The 17,053-nt window shown below is 44.6% G+C and overlaps 1 protein-coding gene across 1 annotated transcript in view; it reads right to left on the bottom strand.

Annotated features, from left to right (window-relative positions):
* Positions 1-17,053, bottom strand: part of LOC134492050 (complement C4-like) — a 76,709-nt gene that overhangs the window by 41,271 nt on the left and 18,385 nt on the right. The window contains exons 9-16 of the mRNA XM_063296167.1: positions 14,615-14,738; positions 11,510-11,625; positions 8,921-9,091; positions 7,212-7,391; positions 4,867-5,049; positions 3,618-3,773; positions 1,365-1,491; positions 871-942 (exon numbers count right to left, since the gene is read on the bottom strand). Of these exons, the coding sequence (XP_063152237.1) occupies positions 871-942; positions 1,365-1,491; positions 3,618-3,773; positions 4,867-5,049; positions 7,212-7,391; positions 8,921-9,091; positions 11,510-11,625; positions 14,615-14,738 (1,129 nt within the window). The remainder of the gene's footprint in view (positions 1-870; positions 943-1,364; positions 1,492-3,617; positions 3,774-4,866; positions 5,050-7,211; positions 7,392-8,920; positions 9,092-11,509; positions 11,626-14,614; positions 14,739-17,053) is intronic.

Here is a 17,053-nt window from a genome sequence, read left to right as displayed (position 1 = left end):
TCAATCAATTGTGTGCCTGTACTGCATTAAATCAACTGAATGGCCGAAATTCTGCAAGATGGTCAAATCTCATGAGATTTTAGAGATCAAGATTCGGGGCAAGCATGTTCAGTGACCGTGAGATTTAAAGAACCCCAAACTCAGGAGAACATTGCTGAACATACCAAGGAGAAGCCTATTCTGATCATTTTTTCCCCTTGCTATTACTAAATAGCTCCTTCCTTACTGCTACTGATCAAAAGGAATCATGCAGCTGTTTCATCTTTGTTTTCTTAATAAGTTTGTGTTTTTTTGTCGTGGGGGAGAGGAGAGACAAGACAGATGGTTGGGAAATAAATTACAGGTAGTCTTTGCATAATGATGGTAATTGGGACTGACAACTCCAGTCATAAAGCACAATGTCACATGACCAACTTTTGGTGGCAGTTGCAGCAGTTCCGGTTGCCGTTGTTAAGTGAAACTCATGTGGTCATTAGGCGTAACATCACATGATTGCCATTTGCGACTTCCTGCCAGCTTCCCTGTTGACTTTGCTTGTCGAAAGTTGGCAATGAAGGTCGCAAATGGCGATCATGTGACCACGGGACATTGCAACTGTGAAAACTGTGAGCCGGTTGCCAAGCGCCCGGATCGTGATCATATGACTGCAGGGACACTGCAATGGTCGCAGCTATGAGGACTGGTCTTAAGTCTCCTCATTCAGCACCGTTGTAACTTCAAATGATTGCTGAATGAGTGGACATTAAATGAGGACTGCCTGTATGCATTGCACTCTGGCTCTCCCCTGTAAAGTTCCTTGCCTGAATTGGGGCAACTGTGTTCCTACAACTACAGTGTGAGATCTCATTGTTTCAGCTCACGGCTCCTTACCCTTCTTCTCAATCTGAAGTTGGAATGACAAGGAACGCTTCTTCCGGGAAGCATCTTCTTTGCATCCGTGTGCTGTGGGAACAAAAAGAAGACGGGCAGAAACTCAAAAAATTCCTGCTAACAGTATTAAAAGGGATGGTTTCTGATAGAAAAGGAGAGGTGTTGCTTCTCAGAAGAAGAACAGCAAAGTTAATATATGTCAAATAGTAAAGCAATTAAATCAGCACAAACTAATGCCCAGGCTATTAAAATGTTGCCAAAATTTGTGAGATTTCAAAAAAGACTGCACAAATCTCAGAAAACAAGGGCATTCTCCTTGCATGATTTTGACAGTTCTGACCTTACGTTCTTCTGAGGTGATCAGGAGGGTTATTTCATTTCTTTTCCTCACAGCTTTACGATTTATACTGTGCATTTTCTTTATGAATATGAGGATAGAAATTGCCGATAATTGCCCAAATTCCTTTAGTTTCCTTACAGGCCTGGACACTCACCATTCCGGAGAGGACTTTGTAGTTCACCAACACGAATTGAGACACCCGCGTCAGCAAAGACACTGAAGGAATCTTCCCCACTGCCAGCAGTACAGCCGAGATCATAACTTTCCATGGCCTCAAAAACCTGATTTCAAGAGGAAAAATAAATATGTGCGGAACATGACAAGGTGATGAAGCGACCACAGAGAAATAGAGATGGCTTCCATCGATGTGTGACGTTTCACTAGACAGACCAGCAAAATACCTTCCTAACTAATACAGACTAGAACTGGTGCAAACATAACTAGCAAGGATAATCAGAGATTGGAAGGCTAAGTCCTTCACGGAGAGACTGAAGATCTAGCTATGTTTAGCCTTGAAAAAAGAAGAGTGGGGGGATATCTTGATAGCACGCCAAATAACTGAAAGAGGGTCATGCAGAAGATAGCCATTACTTGTTCTCTGTTATTCCAGAGCGCAGGACACAGAGTAACGGATTTACACTACAAGAGGTCATTCTGGAGACTGGGGAAGGTCTATCTATGTTGTCACCAAGGGTCGACACCAACCTGATGGCATGTCATCCATCACAGAAGTTTCACTATGGGGCCAGAGACCAAGTGGGATGGTGGGCTCTCCTTCCCTGGACATATTGAAACAGAGGTCGAAGAGACACCTGCCAAGGGTGCTCTGATTTGGATTCTTGCACTGGGGGTGGGGGCTAGGCACGAGGGCCCCTTTAGTACTGGAATTCATCTTGTAGGATCGTGCTGGGTTACTAGGTTAATATGGATGTGTAATTCATGGGCATCCATTACAGAGGCAAAAACGTGCAGGATGACATCATTATGAAATACCACAGTTTATGCATTCCTGTCCCAGGAGCCGGGAGACGGGAACTCAAGAAACCCCTTCGGTGAGAGCCATCTGTTTGAGCACAATGTGATGATAAGTTGCCACATCTGATGCAGTGGCCTTGAAATAGATTTCCCTGTCCATAGCAGATTTCATCACTGACACAAGAGTATATCAACATTATTTGGAAGGGTAAGCCCTGATTACAACATACTGTTATGGAGAGGGGGCCCACCTCAACTCACCACCAGGACTGCACTAAGATTCATCAGGAAGACCTTGCAGTGGACTACTGTTGCTGCTACTACTACTACTACTACTACGTCGTCGTCTTCTCCTTCTCCTTCTCCTTCCTCCTCCCAAGAATAGCAGATGGAGGGCAGAACACCGTACCAATTACAGCAGAGGGAAGCAACATAGTGTCTGTGGATATGGGCCTTCCTGTCTCATCCAATTTTTAAAATAATGATTCTTTTAATTAAGCACAAGGAGAAGCTATGCTTCAAAACCGAACGAAAGCCTTTGGAAGCATCTTCATTCCCCAAAATGCTTCTTGGCTCCAAATAGGGGGATAGGGAGCATTCCAAGGGAAGCGACAAGGAGTACATACGCGGATTGGGGGTTGTGCCTATGTTAGCTTTTCAAGATAGGCAAAGTCAAGAAACAGAATCAGCAGGAATTCCAGGAATGCTCTTGGCTGTTGTAGGGTAATAGAAACTTGGAAGCTTGAAGAGTTTCTCTCTGCCCCATCTTAAGGTAAAGGTAAAGGTTTCCCTTGACATTAAGTCCAGTCATGTCCGACTCTAGGGAGTTGTGCTCATCTCCATTTCAAAGCCGAAGAGCCGGCGTTTGTCCGTAGACACTTCCTCCGTGGTCACGTGGCCGGCATGACTACACGGAAAGCCGTTACCTGTCCGCCGAAGCGGTACCTATGAATCGACTCACATTTGCATGTTTTCAAACTGCTAGGTTGGCAGGAGCTGGGACTAGCAACGGGAGCTCACCCCGTCACGCGGATTCGAACCGCCAACCTTCCGATCAACAAGCTCAGCAGCTCAGCGGTTTAACCCGCAGCGCCACCGCATCCGTCTGCCCCATCTTACACGGAACAAAATCAAGGGGGGGTTAATTTGAGTTAATTGCACTTTCCGCTTGCTCACTATTGAATTGCTGTTTCTTCTTCCTTTAGCTTTCACTGTCCTCTCCCCGCTTCCCAAGGCAAGGTTTCCATTATTTCACTCCACCCTGGCAGCTTTTTATGACAGCCCTCACCACGTGCTTTCAGAATCCCAAATGTGCCCAACAGATTCTCAACAAATTCCCAACAATCCCAGCAATGTTATTCCACCATGGGCCAAAAAAGGACTTGTGTACTCAAACGGCCAAGAAGAGCGGGTGAACTAGGAGGGACCGTACCTTGCCCTGCGTGAGTTGATTCTTCCGGTTGAGGGCGTAAACAGCAGCATCCGTGGCAGAGAAAGAGACGAGGGATTCGGTATCCGTGTTTATGGCGAGTGACATGCGAGTCTGGGGCTGCAGCCTGTTTCTGTTCGAAGCCAAGCGAATCTCCAGCTGAAGATCGAGGAGACAGAGGGAGGGATTTATTTATTATTTATTTATTATTCAAATCTAATTACTGCCCATCTCCCCCAAAAGAGGGATAACTATGACAGCCAACCCCAACCTCTTTCTTGATCTCCAGATGAATTCCACCTAAGGTCTCAATATTCTCCCTTGCAAGCTGTCAAAAAAAAATCTTATTTATTTATTTATTTATTTACTTACTTACTTACTTACTTACTTACTTACTTACTTACTTACTTACTTATATGGAGAAAATCTACCTATGTGGTCACTAACAGTCGACGCTGACTTGATGGCACATAATCAATCCATTTCAATCAATTTATACGACCGCCCCTCTCACCACAGCAATTCTGGGTGGCTAGTATAGGATTGAATCTCAATACAATTAGACAATAACCTGACTGGCGCAGGACCAGCTTATCTGAGGGACCGCTTCTCCCCTTTCATCTGCCTGCTGCACCAGATCCAGCAGAGAGGGCATGTTATGGGTTCCATCATCTAGGGAGCTCCGTTTGGTGGGCCTTTTCTGCTGTGGCGCCTGCATTGTGGAACCTTCTCCCCCTGAGGTGAGGTTGGCCTCATCACTCCGGAGCATCCGAAGGTCCCTTGAGACCTGGTTATGCCAGCAGGCCTGGGGACCCCAGGGGATGGGCGAACCAGTGAGGTGGCTCCGTTATTATTAACATCCCTTTGTCTGTTATTTTCTTTTCTTTGTTTTAGTTCTGCTTTTATAGTTTTTAATGCTTTTTAATAATTATTATATAATGGTTTTAGGTCATGCTTGTTTTACTGTATATATCTACTGTTTTATTGGGTTGTTGAACACCGCCCAGAGTCACTTTTCTTGAGATGGGTGGCCATATAAATCAGATTAATAAAATAAATAATCATAATGACAACCAATGTATATGTAATGGCAGCCTTCACCAAAATAAGCATTGATTATTAATGTCAAAAATCAAAATCTCTCCTCACATTGTTATTTGGAACCAAAGTGCTGACTATTTTACAGAGAAATCAACGGCAAAAAGCTCTGAAGTGGATTTGGGAAAGCAAGCTCCTTCTGAATGCAACGTACCTTCCCCTCGCATTGGTCGACAACGTCCACCCAGATGGAGTTGGACACAATTTCATTCCCAAGGTGGTAAAAGGCCACAAAACGAAATGTCGGCATCAGATTAGGAGTAATGTGAATAGAGGCTACTGTAAAAGAGCCACGGGAAACGCTGTTTGCAGAGACGATGTCCCCTTTGTTCAAAACCTGCAGGAGAACGGCCAGATCAAAGAACAATGCTTAGCACCGAGGCATACCTTCCAGAGATTCAAAAACAAGCACACAATTGAGCGGTTTGCTTCATAACAAGCCACGGTGGCACAAAGTTTAGGGTGCTGGAGTAGGAATGGGGGAGAGCGAGGGCTTAGTCCCTCTTGGGGCATTCTGGGCCGGCCTGTCAGAACCCACAGTCAAAGAACTGTTAAATCGTTTGATGGTGTTCTCTGCCATCAAAGCAATGTGTGTCAAGCTCTGGATGGGAGGGGGAGAGATGCTGAGAGTGGGAAAGAACTGTGTTTCGTCAGATGGTGGGGTCCAAGGTCGTATCAGGCAGAGGTGGCCAGAGCTGGAATGCTGAACTGTCGAGGGAAAGCGGGGATGGAATGTGATGGGGGTTCTGACGTGTCTGTGTGCTTTTTATGAGGTAGTCTGTGTGAGAATTTTTTTAGTCATGGCCTTTTGCTTTAATCTGTACACATCATCAATAAATCTGAAATCTGCATTCTACCTGGATGCATGAGTCAGAGCCTTATTGAGCCGACTGTGTCAGAACTTCACACGGCCCCTCCCTCTCAGCCCAAGGTCCATTGTGGTCTACGGTGCAGGTGCTGGATGATGAGTGGGGAGACCCAGGATGTAAGCTACCCTCAGCAGTGGAAGCTCTGAGCTGGTCAGCTTTAGTCCAACCCACCCCACAAGGCTGTTGATGTGGGAATAAAATATAGGAGGGAGGAGGGCAATCTACAGCGCCCCAAATAAATGATAATAAATATATCTAGAATATATTTAGAAAACTAAATAAGGCAATAAACCACTCTATAGCCAGTTTGCATGCCGGGAAAAGGCAAGGCTAAAACTTGTATTCAGCTCTCTCAATCTGATCCTTTCCAGATGTGTTGAAACTACAATTCCCATAGTTCCTAGCCAGCATGACAATAATATTTGAAGTTCTCCAGAGGATGATCAGAGGCATCTCTTTATATGTAAGCCTTCATATTATTTAAATGTTTTATTGTTGCTTTAATGGAAACATTCCTTCAACAGCAAGTAAGGGAAGAATACACAATAGCCTTTCCCAAGCCCAGGATCCTCTTGACATGCTGAGTTCCCATCCTTCCCCACTAGCAGGGCTGTAGCATGTTAAATTAATTAAATAACCCTCATTCTGATTTGCTAACTTTTGACATTTAGGAAATCATTTAAATACCAAAAAAGGATTCCATTAATCTTTCACCTCTCACCTCTATTCTGAATTGGTACTGTCCAGGAAGGACTGGTGCCATGTCCTATTTCTGCACATATAAATCAGCCCAAAGCAGAGCACAGGGCCAGCCAGGTTTGATTTGCAATAGTTCACTGTCAATATCACCCTGAGGCAGCTTTCTCCAGTTTGCCACCTTTTTTTTTTAGATTTTTTAATCCTGCCTTTATTATTTTAATAAATAACTCAAGGCAGTGAACATACCTAGTACTCCTTCCTCCTCCTATTTTCCCTGCAACAACAACCCTGTGAGGTGGGCTGGGCTGAGAGAGAGGGACTGGCCCAAGGTCACCCAGCTGGCTTTCAGGCCTGAGGTGGGACTAGAACTCTCCTACCACGCCTGATTGGCTCTTGGGCTGAGAGAGGGGGACCGGCCCAAGGTCCCCCAGCCGGCTTTCAGGCCTAAGGCGGGACTAGAACTCTCCTACCACGCCTGATTGGCTCTTGGGCTGAGAGAGGGGGACTGGCCCAAGGTCACCCAGCCGGCTTTCAGGCCTAAGGCGGGACTAGAACTCTCCGTCTCCTGGTTTCTAGCCTGGAGCCTTCACCACTAGACCAGTGTTTCTCAGTCTTGACAACTTTACCCATGGCTGGCTGGGGAATTCTGGGAGCTGAAGTCCACACTTCTTAAAGTTGCCAAGGTTGAGAAACCCTGCACTAGACCAAATCTTCTGTATGTATTGGGCTATGTCGACTGGGATGGTGGGAATTGGGATCTCAAAGTCATCTGATGGACACCAGAATCTGAAAGGCTGCCCTCAAACAAGTCTGCTTTGGCTTAATTCCACAAAGAAGTCCATAAAAGAGTTCCACTGAAGAAGCATCCACCACCCAGAGTACCACCAGGGACTCGTGAACATCTCCCATCAACCCCCCTGTAAGGATTCACCATGTAATAGATGTGGGTGAAGGCATCTGATCCAACGTATTTCAATCCAATGGAGAGGGTGTCTCCGAGTTTCAAGCCGTAACTTTTGGGACTTTCAATGATCAGATAGTTGCCCTTGGGGGACTTGGTGGCTTTGACGCTCAGGGTCGCTTCTGCTGGACTCTGGGTCCCTGCTGTTATCTGTGGGAAAAATAAAGACGGTCAGGCTCTTTTATACACACACGGGGCAGAAGTGACATCAAGAGCAGACTATTCTGTTACTCTTTTGGGGGAGATGGGTGGTAATTAAATTTGAATAATAAATAAATAAATTCTGGAGGGACCATGAAAGATGGTCAAACTTTATTGAAAGTGGGTTGTGAAAATTTCATATAAAGTATTTGTGTGTGCAGTATGTGTGTGTATATATATGTGTGTATGAAAGCCCATATATATATATATACACACACACACACACACACACACACACACATACATACATAGGTAAAGGTAAAGGTTTCCCTTGACGTAAAGTCCAGTCGTGTCCGACTCTAGGGGGCGGTGCTCATCTCCGTTTCTAAGCCTACATACATATATATATATACACACACACACACAAACACATACATACAAATTTTGCTGTTACTGTCTTCCTCCCTCCCTCCCTCCCTCCCCTCCCTTTCCCTATTACTTTATTCTTTTTCCCTTGTATGTTCTCTTTTATTCAATAAACAAAACATTTTTTTTAAAACAAGACTATTATAGATCTCTCTCTGCAATAGTTTGAAAGACAGTTTGGAAGCTTCAGCGTTACGAAAAACAGCTGCCCCAACACTGGTAGAGTCTAGAGGGCATATTTAACCTCTTCAAAGTGTGTCAAAAAAGCCAAGATGGCAGCTTTGACTGTGCAATCAAAGCTCCGCCCCTTTCTAACATTTGCACTTTACATTTGTAAAATGAGGCGGGGCTTCAGTCACATGGTCCTGGCCATCACTGTGATTTTTTGACAGGCCCTTGTGGATGCCTTTGGGGGCCCTTCTTTGTGGACCCCGATAAGTACTTCTGGTGAAAACCGAAAGTTGGTGGCACAGTTTCCCATTGTCATCTCTTCGCTATGAGATGATAAATGAAAATTTATCCGTCACTCACCCCAGCCCTTCCCAGTTTGCATTATCACTGCCTGGTTCACAGTGGCCCTTGGGCTTCCAAAAATGAAAAAAATCTTTTCCTGGGTAAATTGCTCAGTTCTCCTATGAATCCAGAAGCCTGCAGTGAACTTGCTTTTGAGGGAGATGGGCGGTGACGGAATTCAATGAATAAATGAATAAATAAATAAAACTTCCCGCCCTCCAGGGATGTTGGACTGCACCTTCCCCAGTAACTGCATTGCTATTGGAGTCCAAATCATCCAGAGAACTTCGAGTTGGGGTAGGTTGACCTACGGCTTGGAAGAGTATAAGCCAAAACGTGATTAGAAAGGAGCATCTATTGAGTCTCCCAGGGGTGTCCACAGAGAAAAGTCAAGATGGTGGTTGCAACGGTGTGATTGAAGTTGATTGAACCACCCAGAGTTCCTCCTTGTGGGGAAGATGGGCAGTGAGGAACCTGATAAATAAATAAATAAGTTCCACCCTGCGGACACCCTTGGAGTCTCCCACATCTTTTTCTGCCTCCAATTGTCTTTTCATCACCCTTCCTTCCTCCTTTTTCCCTGATGGGTGGGGCAATACCATGACAGTGATTGAGGTAGACCCTTGAGGAACATTGATTCTGTGGGTCACAATTCCCTGCTCATCTGTCTCCATCTGGTCATCCATAGAAGATTGTGCCCCGGTTATACGGGTTCTGAAGCGGACTGGGAGGTTGAGGGCCGGTGAGCCATCCAGCAGTGTAACACGAGCCTGGAGGAAGGAGAAAAAATCCAGAAAGGTTTATTATTATTGTTGTTGTTGTTGTTGTTGTTGATTTAAATTTATTGGCCTCCCAACAACAATGGACTCCAATGAAACTTTAGGGATTTCAGTTATGTAGCTACAGCTGAGACATGCAGCAAGTGGATGATTGCAAGAATGAATGCATTCACACATGCAGATTGATCTGCAAGAAGCCGCTGAGAGTTCTGGATTGTGGCAGGGTAGAAACGTGGACAATAAAAAGAACAGATGAATGTGTTCAATGCATGCTCTCTCCCCCACAGAGAGCTGATTTTCACCTCCAGATTTTGCTGAACTACATTTCCCAGGATCCCCCTCTTATTGTTGGGTAATTGGGATTCACTCCCCCAAACCACAGACGGACATGTTGTCCAAATTCATTTATTTTGTGAGGCTTGTAAGCCACTCCAGGTGAAGCTGACTCTGAGTTGTGTGCAATTCCCACCCTCCCATTAGGTGGGAAATTGATTTATGGAAATTCCCCTTTATGGTCTCGACTGTTCCTTTCCCATTTTCAATCCCCATTTGGAGTGTGGACAGTCAAGTGGGGAGGTAAAGGGGGTAGGGAAAGGATTGGCTTTCTGTCCTGTCCATAGTGGTCCTGTTCCTAACTGGGCTTCTGTGGGGTTTGTGAAACGCTCATTCAAAATCTCTTAGAAAGAAAATGGCAAACTTGTCAGTCACCCATCTACCACAAAGCATGGAGATTAATCAGCAAACTGCTCAGTGTGTCATCCAAGCACGCTGTGCACTCGTGAAAGTGCATAAGCTGAAGTGGATTTTGCTCCAATTTGTGAAAAGCTTTCAGATACTACCAAGTCAAATAACAAGGACAGGGCAGAGGCCAAAAAAAAAGGGGAATTCACCCCCCCTCCCATCTCCCCAATGGATTCTGGCCCACTCCTTAAAATCTCTCCACATCCAGCAGGAAGAATTTCCAAAGCTTTCCAACTGCATTTCAGATGATCCATTAAGATGGTCCTGCATTTAAGGGTGTTTCACCCAAACAGTGACCTCTGGTGGTTAGAAGCTGCATGTCTAAAACCTGAAAGAAGTGGCCGATCCACACAATCAGCTTGCCCAGGAGTGTGAATTCAGCCCTGACCAGTTCTTGAGGACAGAAATGCACAACGTTGTCCTCTACGTGTCTCCACCCCACTGAAAGTTGACATCTACCCATCCTTTCCTGCTATGTGTCAAAACAGCAGTTTTTGACTCATGCCGGCTTAGGGCATAGCCCAGGTTTACCTGCTGTGTGAATTTCATTGTAGGCAAATCCTTCTGATCGGATCAGCGACTACCCCCAATGACACGAATGCCCCTCCCCTCTGCTCGCTGCCCTTCACAGTTGCCTTTTTTTTTAAAACAAAATCACTGGTAGAACAGTGAAATGCTGTTTTTTTCAAGAAATTTATTTTTACAAGTTCACTGTTGAAACAGTGAAATAGTGGGCTTGCTTTAAAAAAACAAAAAACTCAGCAGGTAATATTGATCAGAGTTCTACCATTTTCTCCTTCTACTGTAGACCAAGTGGTGGGAACATTGGCAAAACTGTGAGGTTTTGTTTGTTTGTTTGTCTGAACTGCTCCTGGAGGGGCAAAGAAGCAGATAAAACCACCAACTGGGGGCCGGGGAAGCAGAACATCAGATAATAGGTAGTCCTTGCTTAATGCCCACAATTGGGACTAGCATTTTGGTCGCTAAGCGATGCAGTTCTTAAGCATCACACGACCAGATCTGATTTTTATCTATCTATCTATCTATCTATCTATCTATCTATCTATCTATCTATCTATCTATCTATCTATCTATCTATCGAATTTGTCACCGCCCATCTCCTCCCACCAGAGGGACTCTGGGTGGTTTTACGACCAGTTTTACTGCGGTTGTTAAGCAAATCACAGTGTTCGTTAAGCAAATCAATGATTCCCTTTTGATTTGGCTTGGTGGAAGCTGGCTCAGGTGGTCGCAGATCATGATCACGTGACTGCAGGACACTGCAACCGGTCACGAATGTGAGCTGGTTGCCAAGCACCCAAACTGCAATCGTGTGACCACAGAGGTGGTACGACGGTTGTAACTTCGAGGATGGGTTGTAAGTAACTTTTTTGAGCCCCGTTGTTTCTCCAAACCATTGTTAAATGAATGGTTGTTAAGCAAGGAGTACCTGTATCCCCATGGCCAAATCAGAGGATGGGATTTCTTAAGCCAGCTTCATTTCCAGCTCCTTTACTCGACAGAGTCAAGCTGATGAAGTGCGAAAAGCCCTGAGTTTGGAATTCAGAAACGGGAAGGACAACACTCCACAACTAGAATCAAGCATGAGTCCACACTCACAACCACACGACACGGAAGACGGGCACGGAAGAAAAACACAACACATACCAGCACTTCGTAGGGAGCGCTGGGCACAAAATAAGGCTTGGTTTTGCTCAGGTCCACTGAATAAGGAGATGATACAAACTTCACCGAGGTGAGTTCTTGTTCTTCCAGTTCTCCAGCTGGGGGAATGAGAAAAGGGTCAACAATACACCACATAAAGAAGTTTTACAGAGGTCCGAGGTCAAGGCCAAGACCCCAGTGAGGTGAGAAGATGCCCTTCCCAAGCAGGGTTGACAGATCACCAGCATCTGCTTGCTTCTTCCCCAGTTCAGGCTGGCTGATTTCACATACTGCAGGCTTAAACTAAGTTTGCTGAACAAGCCCAGATTGAGTTTACATGTCAGGCTCAGCTACAAACTCTGGTTTATACCACTCTCTCAACCAAATAATCCCATTGTGTGTCATGTTCCCCATTTCAATGTTCTGTTAACATTGTAACGTTTCACATGTCAAGCTCTTTCCCGTGTTCATTCGCTCGTTCGGGGTTTTTTCCATTCCTCCACCCTCCGTTGTTTTGGAGCCTTGGAATGTGTGTTTGGGTTTGCGATCCTGTTCAAGGTTACTTTCCCAGGTGCGTGTAACGGATCCTAGCACCTGGGAGGGGGTGCGTGCTGACGGGTGATTGGGGCGGGACTAGCTCACAGGCAAAGCTTTTAAGTTTGTATTTGGCGCGCTTTCGCTCATTCTCAGCTTCCTCTGTATTTGCATACCATTCCTTTAATAAATCAGTTATCTTTAAGCCCGAGCTTGTGAGACTGAGTATTTGGGATTAGGCAACCATTACATTGTGGTTTAGCAGAGTGCATGACTCCGGCCTAACAGCAGGGCAAAATGGGGTGGGGCAGTCAATGGGTCAGTGCGTGTGAATCCAGCCATTGTGTGAAGAAGGTGACGCAGCTTTACTTCGGCATGAGGGCTTCCAATAAGGGTTTTATTGCTCAGTGGCTTTGCCCTGTGAGCAGGTTTTATAAAGAGTCCAGAAACTATATTGTCTCCGGTCTGTAGGATTTTTTATAACTTCTCCCATCTTTTTTCTTATCACTGGAATATGGCTAAGAAAGGAAAGGCTGATAGATGGAAGCAGTCTTCATCCCTCCGTTTTATTAGTAAGCCAAGCCCAAGGGAGGCAGGCAGGCAGGCAAACAACAGGAATAATCAGTTGGGCACCATGAGAGCTTGACAGCTGCCTTCCAAATATTAGGACTTGCTAATCCCTTACTCTTGGTCAGGCCAGCTGGTTCTAAGGAGAGCGGACATCCAAAATATTTGGAAAGTTGCCAGTTAACTGCCCTTGAGACATAAAACTGGTGACCGCTGTGGAGAATTTAGAGCAGTGTTTCTCAGACTTGGCAACTTGAAGATGTGTGGACGTCAACGCCCAGAATTCCCCAGCCAGCCATGCTGGCTGTGGAATTCTGGGCGTTGACGTCCACACATCTTCAAGTTGCCAAGGGTGAGAAACACTGATTTAGGGGGAGAAACCAAGATGTGCATGGTACAGCATATCTTTGGGGTGAGCTGGGCTAGTAATTTCATTTTGATGGAAGGTCCTAAGTGAGCTACCAAGCTGGGTCCTCAACTCTTGATACGTCTAGTCCTAGATCATCCTATCCAGGTATCTTTCTTTCCTGACTCTATCTTTCACCAAGGGCTGCCTGCGGTCTTGAAACGGCATGCAGGGAGCTTCTGGCAAGAAGTCTGAGACGAGGCCATGATGAAAAGTATATCTGATTTTATTTCATATATTTAACTGGAATGAAGTACGACTGATACGGTTAATATGATTATTTTCCTGCCTTTCCAGCCATGCTCTATCACATTGCAAATTACCAGGTGGCAATGCTTTTGGAAATCCTTGGAGGCCATGTGCCTCAGGGACTTATTCCTTGTCTGGAGGGCCTCCCCCACCTCTTCTCTTCAAGGCTTGTTGCTTGGGCTGTCTGCCCTGGATAGTGAAGAAAAACCCTGCTGTGGAAGAGGTGGCATCATTGGAGGGAGGGTGTGTTCTGGGCACCAACAAGCCAGATTCTGAAGAGTTCATAGGTAAGTAAAGCATCTGGCTGATCTTGTCTGGGCCTAAATAGTACTTGGATGGAGGATCTCAGCCCCACTTGGTAAACCAGATCAGGAATTCACAGGAAGGCCAAAATGACTGTTCTTGAGATTGGCTATAAGAAGAGAATCCTGCAAGTCTCTCCCCCTTCTTATACTCCAGTGAATTAGGGAGGTCTCTGTCTGAGCCACCTCTGAATGTTATCTGGACATTCTGGACTTAAAACGTGTTTTACCCTTGGCAACCCATATTTCTCTCAAGGTCATCTTCCTTACTCTGTATAGAGGTTCCCCAGGACTAAACTAGGAGTCAAAACCTATTTAGATGTAAGCTATGGCCGATTCAGCACTGCAGCCAAGAGAGCACCCAGGATGTGTCCATTGAATCACAACTCAAGGGAGATGTTCCTTTTCTCTTTTAAGCTCATGGGCCACCACAAATAATTTGTTGCACTAGTTTAAGAGCTGGGTTTAAGACCTGCCAGGATTTGAGGTCTAGCACTGAACTCGAAACCCAGTTCATCATCCACGATAAGGCTATGTGTCCTAAGTAATAAGGTTTAACAACTGACAGAAGAGTCTCTGGCCCTGCATGTAGATCAATTCTTGTCAGTAGCTTATGAAGCCATCGTGTTTCATTCCGCCACGCTGCTCTCCTTTCATTAAACAAGGAAGTCAAGATGGAATAATTTCCTCTCTATTCCCTCTCTGACAGCTCAAGTAAATCGAGTAAAGCCTGACAATACACTTCTGCAAAGCCCAAAAGAATGAATTCACCTAATACTGCTTGACAGAATGAGTTCTCACAAGTGTTTGCTGAAAAGTAATATAAATTTCATACAAGTGAAGGAAGGCTCCCCGCTTCCCACCATCAAAGCCCTGAAAAGTATGAAAGATTTCAGCTTGCTTGGAATATTAAACGTCCTCTTCGTATAGACATAGCCTTCCATCATCAGATGTGCTCAAGATGTGCAGGGACTCCATAATTCCCAGTACAAACCCAACACATTTGGAAAGAACAAAATCAGAGAAAGCTGTTCGCATGTCCAAACTTACTTGCTGTCTCTATGACCGAGGCTGCGATGTAAAGGGATGTTCCAACGAGGTCCTGCAGGGGACGCCCCACTTTCTCAGCAAGAAGGCTGCGGTTCAAGATTAGTGAGCCCTCACCCTCCTGGATCTGAAACAGGGCAGATTAGGGAGGAATTAAGGGCTAACAAGCAGATCTGGGGTATGCATATTACCATAAATGCCATTCTCCTAAATCCTGAGATCCAGAAATTTGAGGTTCAGGAAGGTGAAGACAGAAACCGAGGTATCCAAATTTTGTGGGACGCGTGCACATCCTGTTTGGTGTGACCACTGGTGAGTTAGGGTAGTGGCAAAGGCCAAGCGTTCATTTCTTTGTTTACTTCAGGTTTGCGTGGGGAGAGTAAGACAGATTCACTTTTAAACCCTTTTTTGGTTTTATTGTTGTTTTAATTGTATATATGGTTTTTATTGCTGGTTATAAGCCACCCAGAGTTTGGTTTTAAGGTATACAAATCAAATCAAATCAAATCAAATCAAATCATAAATAGATAGATAGATAGATAGATAGATAGATAGATAGATAGATAGATAGATAGATAGATAGATAGATAGATAAATGGAGCTCCAAAATGGCTGGATGAAAACTGCAAATAAAGTGTTGTTCAGCCAAGTACTCCATTAGCATCCTCTGTTTTACCTCCAGTCAGATCTTCTCACCCTACCCAACCCAACATTCAGTCCATCTTCCATGGCCACCAGGCATGCTCAGCTTTCATTCTGCTGGTTTTGGGTTTCTTTGCCTTAAGGTTTCTTGCTATTATTTTTCTACTTCTACTTTGTCAACCTTCATGTTCCCTCCCTCAGAAGGACTTGCACTTTTGAATGTTGGGGTTGTTCTGGATCAGGTCAAAATGATATGCTAAGCCCAAAGCATGCCCTGAGTGTCTGTAGGTTGAGTCATGGCAACTGGATTTCTTTCTTTTTGGTAGAAACGTTTCGCTGCTTGTCCAAGCAGCTTCTTCAGTCTGGGTGAAGGTTGGTGAGGGGACCCCATATATGTGTCCCAGCATTGTCCCCACCCCTGAATGGATGTTAATTGGGCCATGGAGGTGTGGATTGTCTTTAGGATGTCTTACTCCTAAATCCCTTGCTCATCCCCAAGTGGATCGTTAAGAGTGGCCTTCCTGGTGGTCTTAATCTTCCTGGGGACTGATGAAAGAGCAGCATGAAAAGTGGGGGACAAGTTGTGTCTGAGGCCTCCACTTCTATTGAGGGAAGGATTTTCCACTTTGGCATGAACGGATTCCCTACCCCCTCTCTCAAACCACCAGCCATTCAGGGGTAGGGACAATGCAGCCACCCTGGAAGACAAATAATGTTTCTACCAAAAAGAAAGAAATCCAATTGCCATGACTCGGCCTACAGACAATTCCACCTGGATGACTGAGAAGCTTCATCAACATGCCCTGAGTGTCACTTTGGTGTAGTGGTTAAGGCACTGGGCTAGAAACTGAGACGGTGAGTTCTAGTCCCGCCTTGGGCATGAAGCAAGCTGGGTGACCTTGGGCCAGTCCCTCTCTCAGCTCCAGAGAGGAGGAGGCCAGGGCAAACCACTTTCAAAAATGTTGCCAAGAAAATTGTAGGGACTTGTCCAGGCAATCGCCAGGAGCAACACTGACTTGAAGGCATCGAAATAAAGTATGCCAACTATACTGTGGCTTATATGTGAACCTAACCATTTGTTAATGGTTTTATGGTTTAGTGAGTGGTGCAAATTTAATCAGTTGTGGTTATTCCAATAAACTATATTTAAACAAACTACAGCTTTGCATGAAGTATGAACCTGGTCAACACTGCCTTCAAGTCTTGCTCAATTCCAAATACATTTCTTGTTCAAAGTGATTACTACTAAGGGTTTGTCCTGAATGTTTTCACATTCAGGTTTCAGAAATGGGGTATATAAAGGGTTATGGTAAAGGAAAGATACAGATGAGCACCTGCAAATACATTACTCTCACTGTTGAATAACTATTGAGTCATGTGCTAAGCATGCACTATTTAAATCAAACTAATAAATAAATAAATATTATTTATTTGGTATGGCACCGCCTTGAGTTATTTACAGCAATAATAAAGGCAGGATAGAAAATAAATAAATAACTAAATAAATAACTAAATAAAAAAATAAAAAATAAATAAAATCTATCCCATCCCTGTCGATAAAAACGCATTCATGCATGGAGGGATTTATGAATTGATGGAGAGCTAAAATGTAATCTGATCAGCTCCTACCTTGTTAGGCTTCAGGAAATCATTAAAAACAGAATTGTTTAAGAGGGCCCTTGATTTATACATGTTGCCATCTATCTTTATTGCCTTTTGGTTGATTGTTTTATGATTTTATTTGTGGTTTAATTTTGTGGAAGGGGACTGCTGATGGTTTACTGATATGTAATTGTAATT

Source organism: Candoia aspera, chromosome 2 (genome assembly GCF_035149785.1).
Source record: "Candoia aspera isolate rCanAsp1 chromosome 2, rCanAsp1.hap2, whole genome shotgun sequence".
Taxonomy (NCBI): domain Eukaryota; kingdom Metazoa; phylum Chordata; class Lepidosauria; order Squamata; family Boidae; genus Candoia; species Candoia aspera.
Note: the sequence above shows the minus strand (reverse complement) of the source record. Positions and strands in the feature narration are given on the sequence as shown.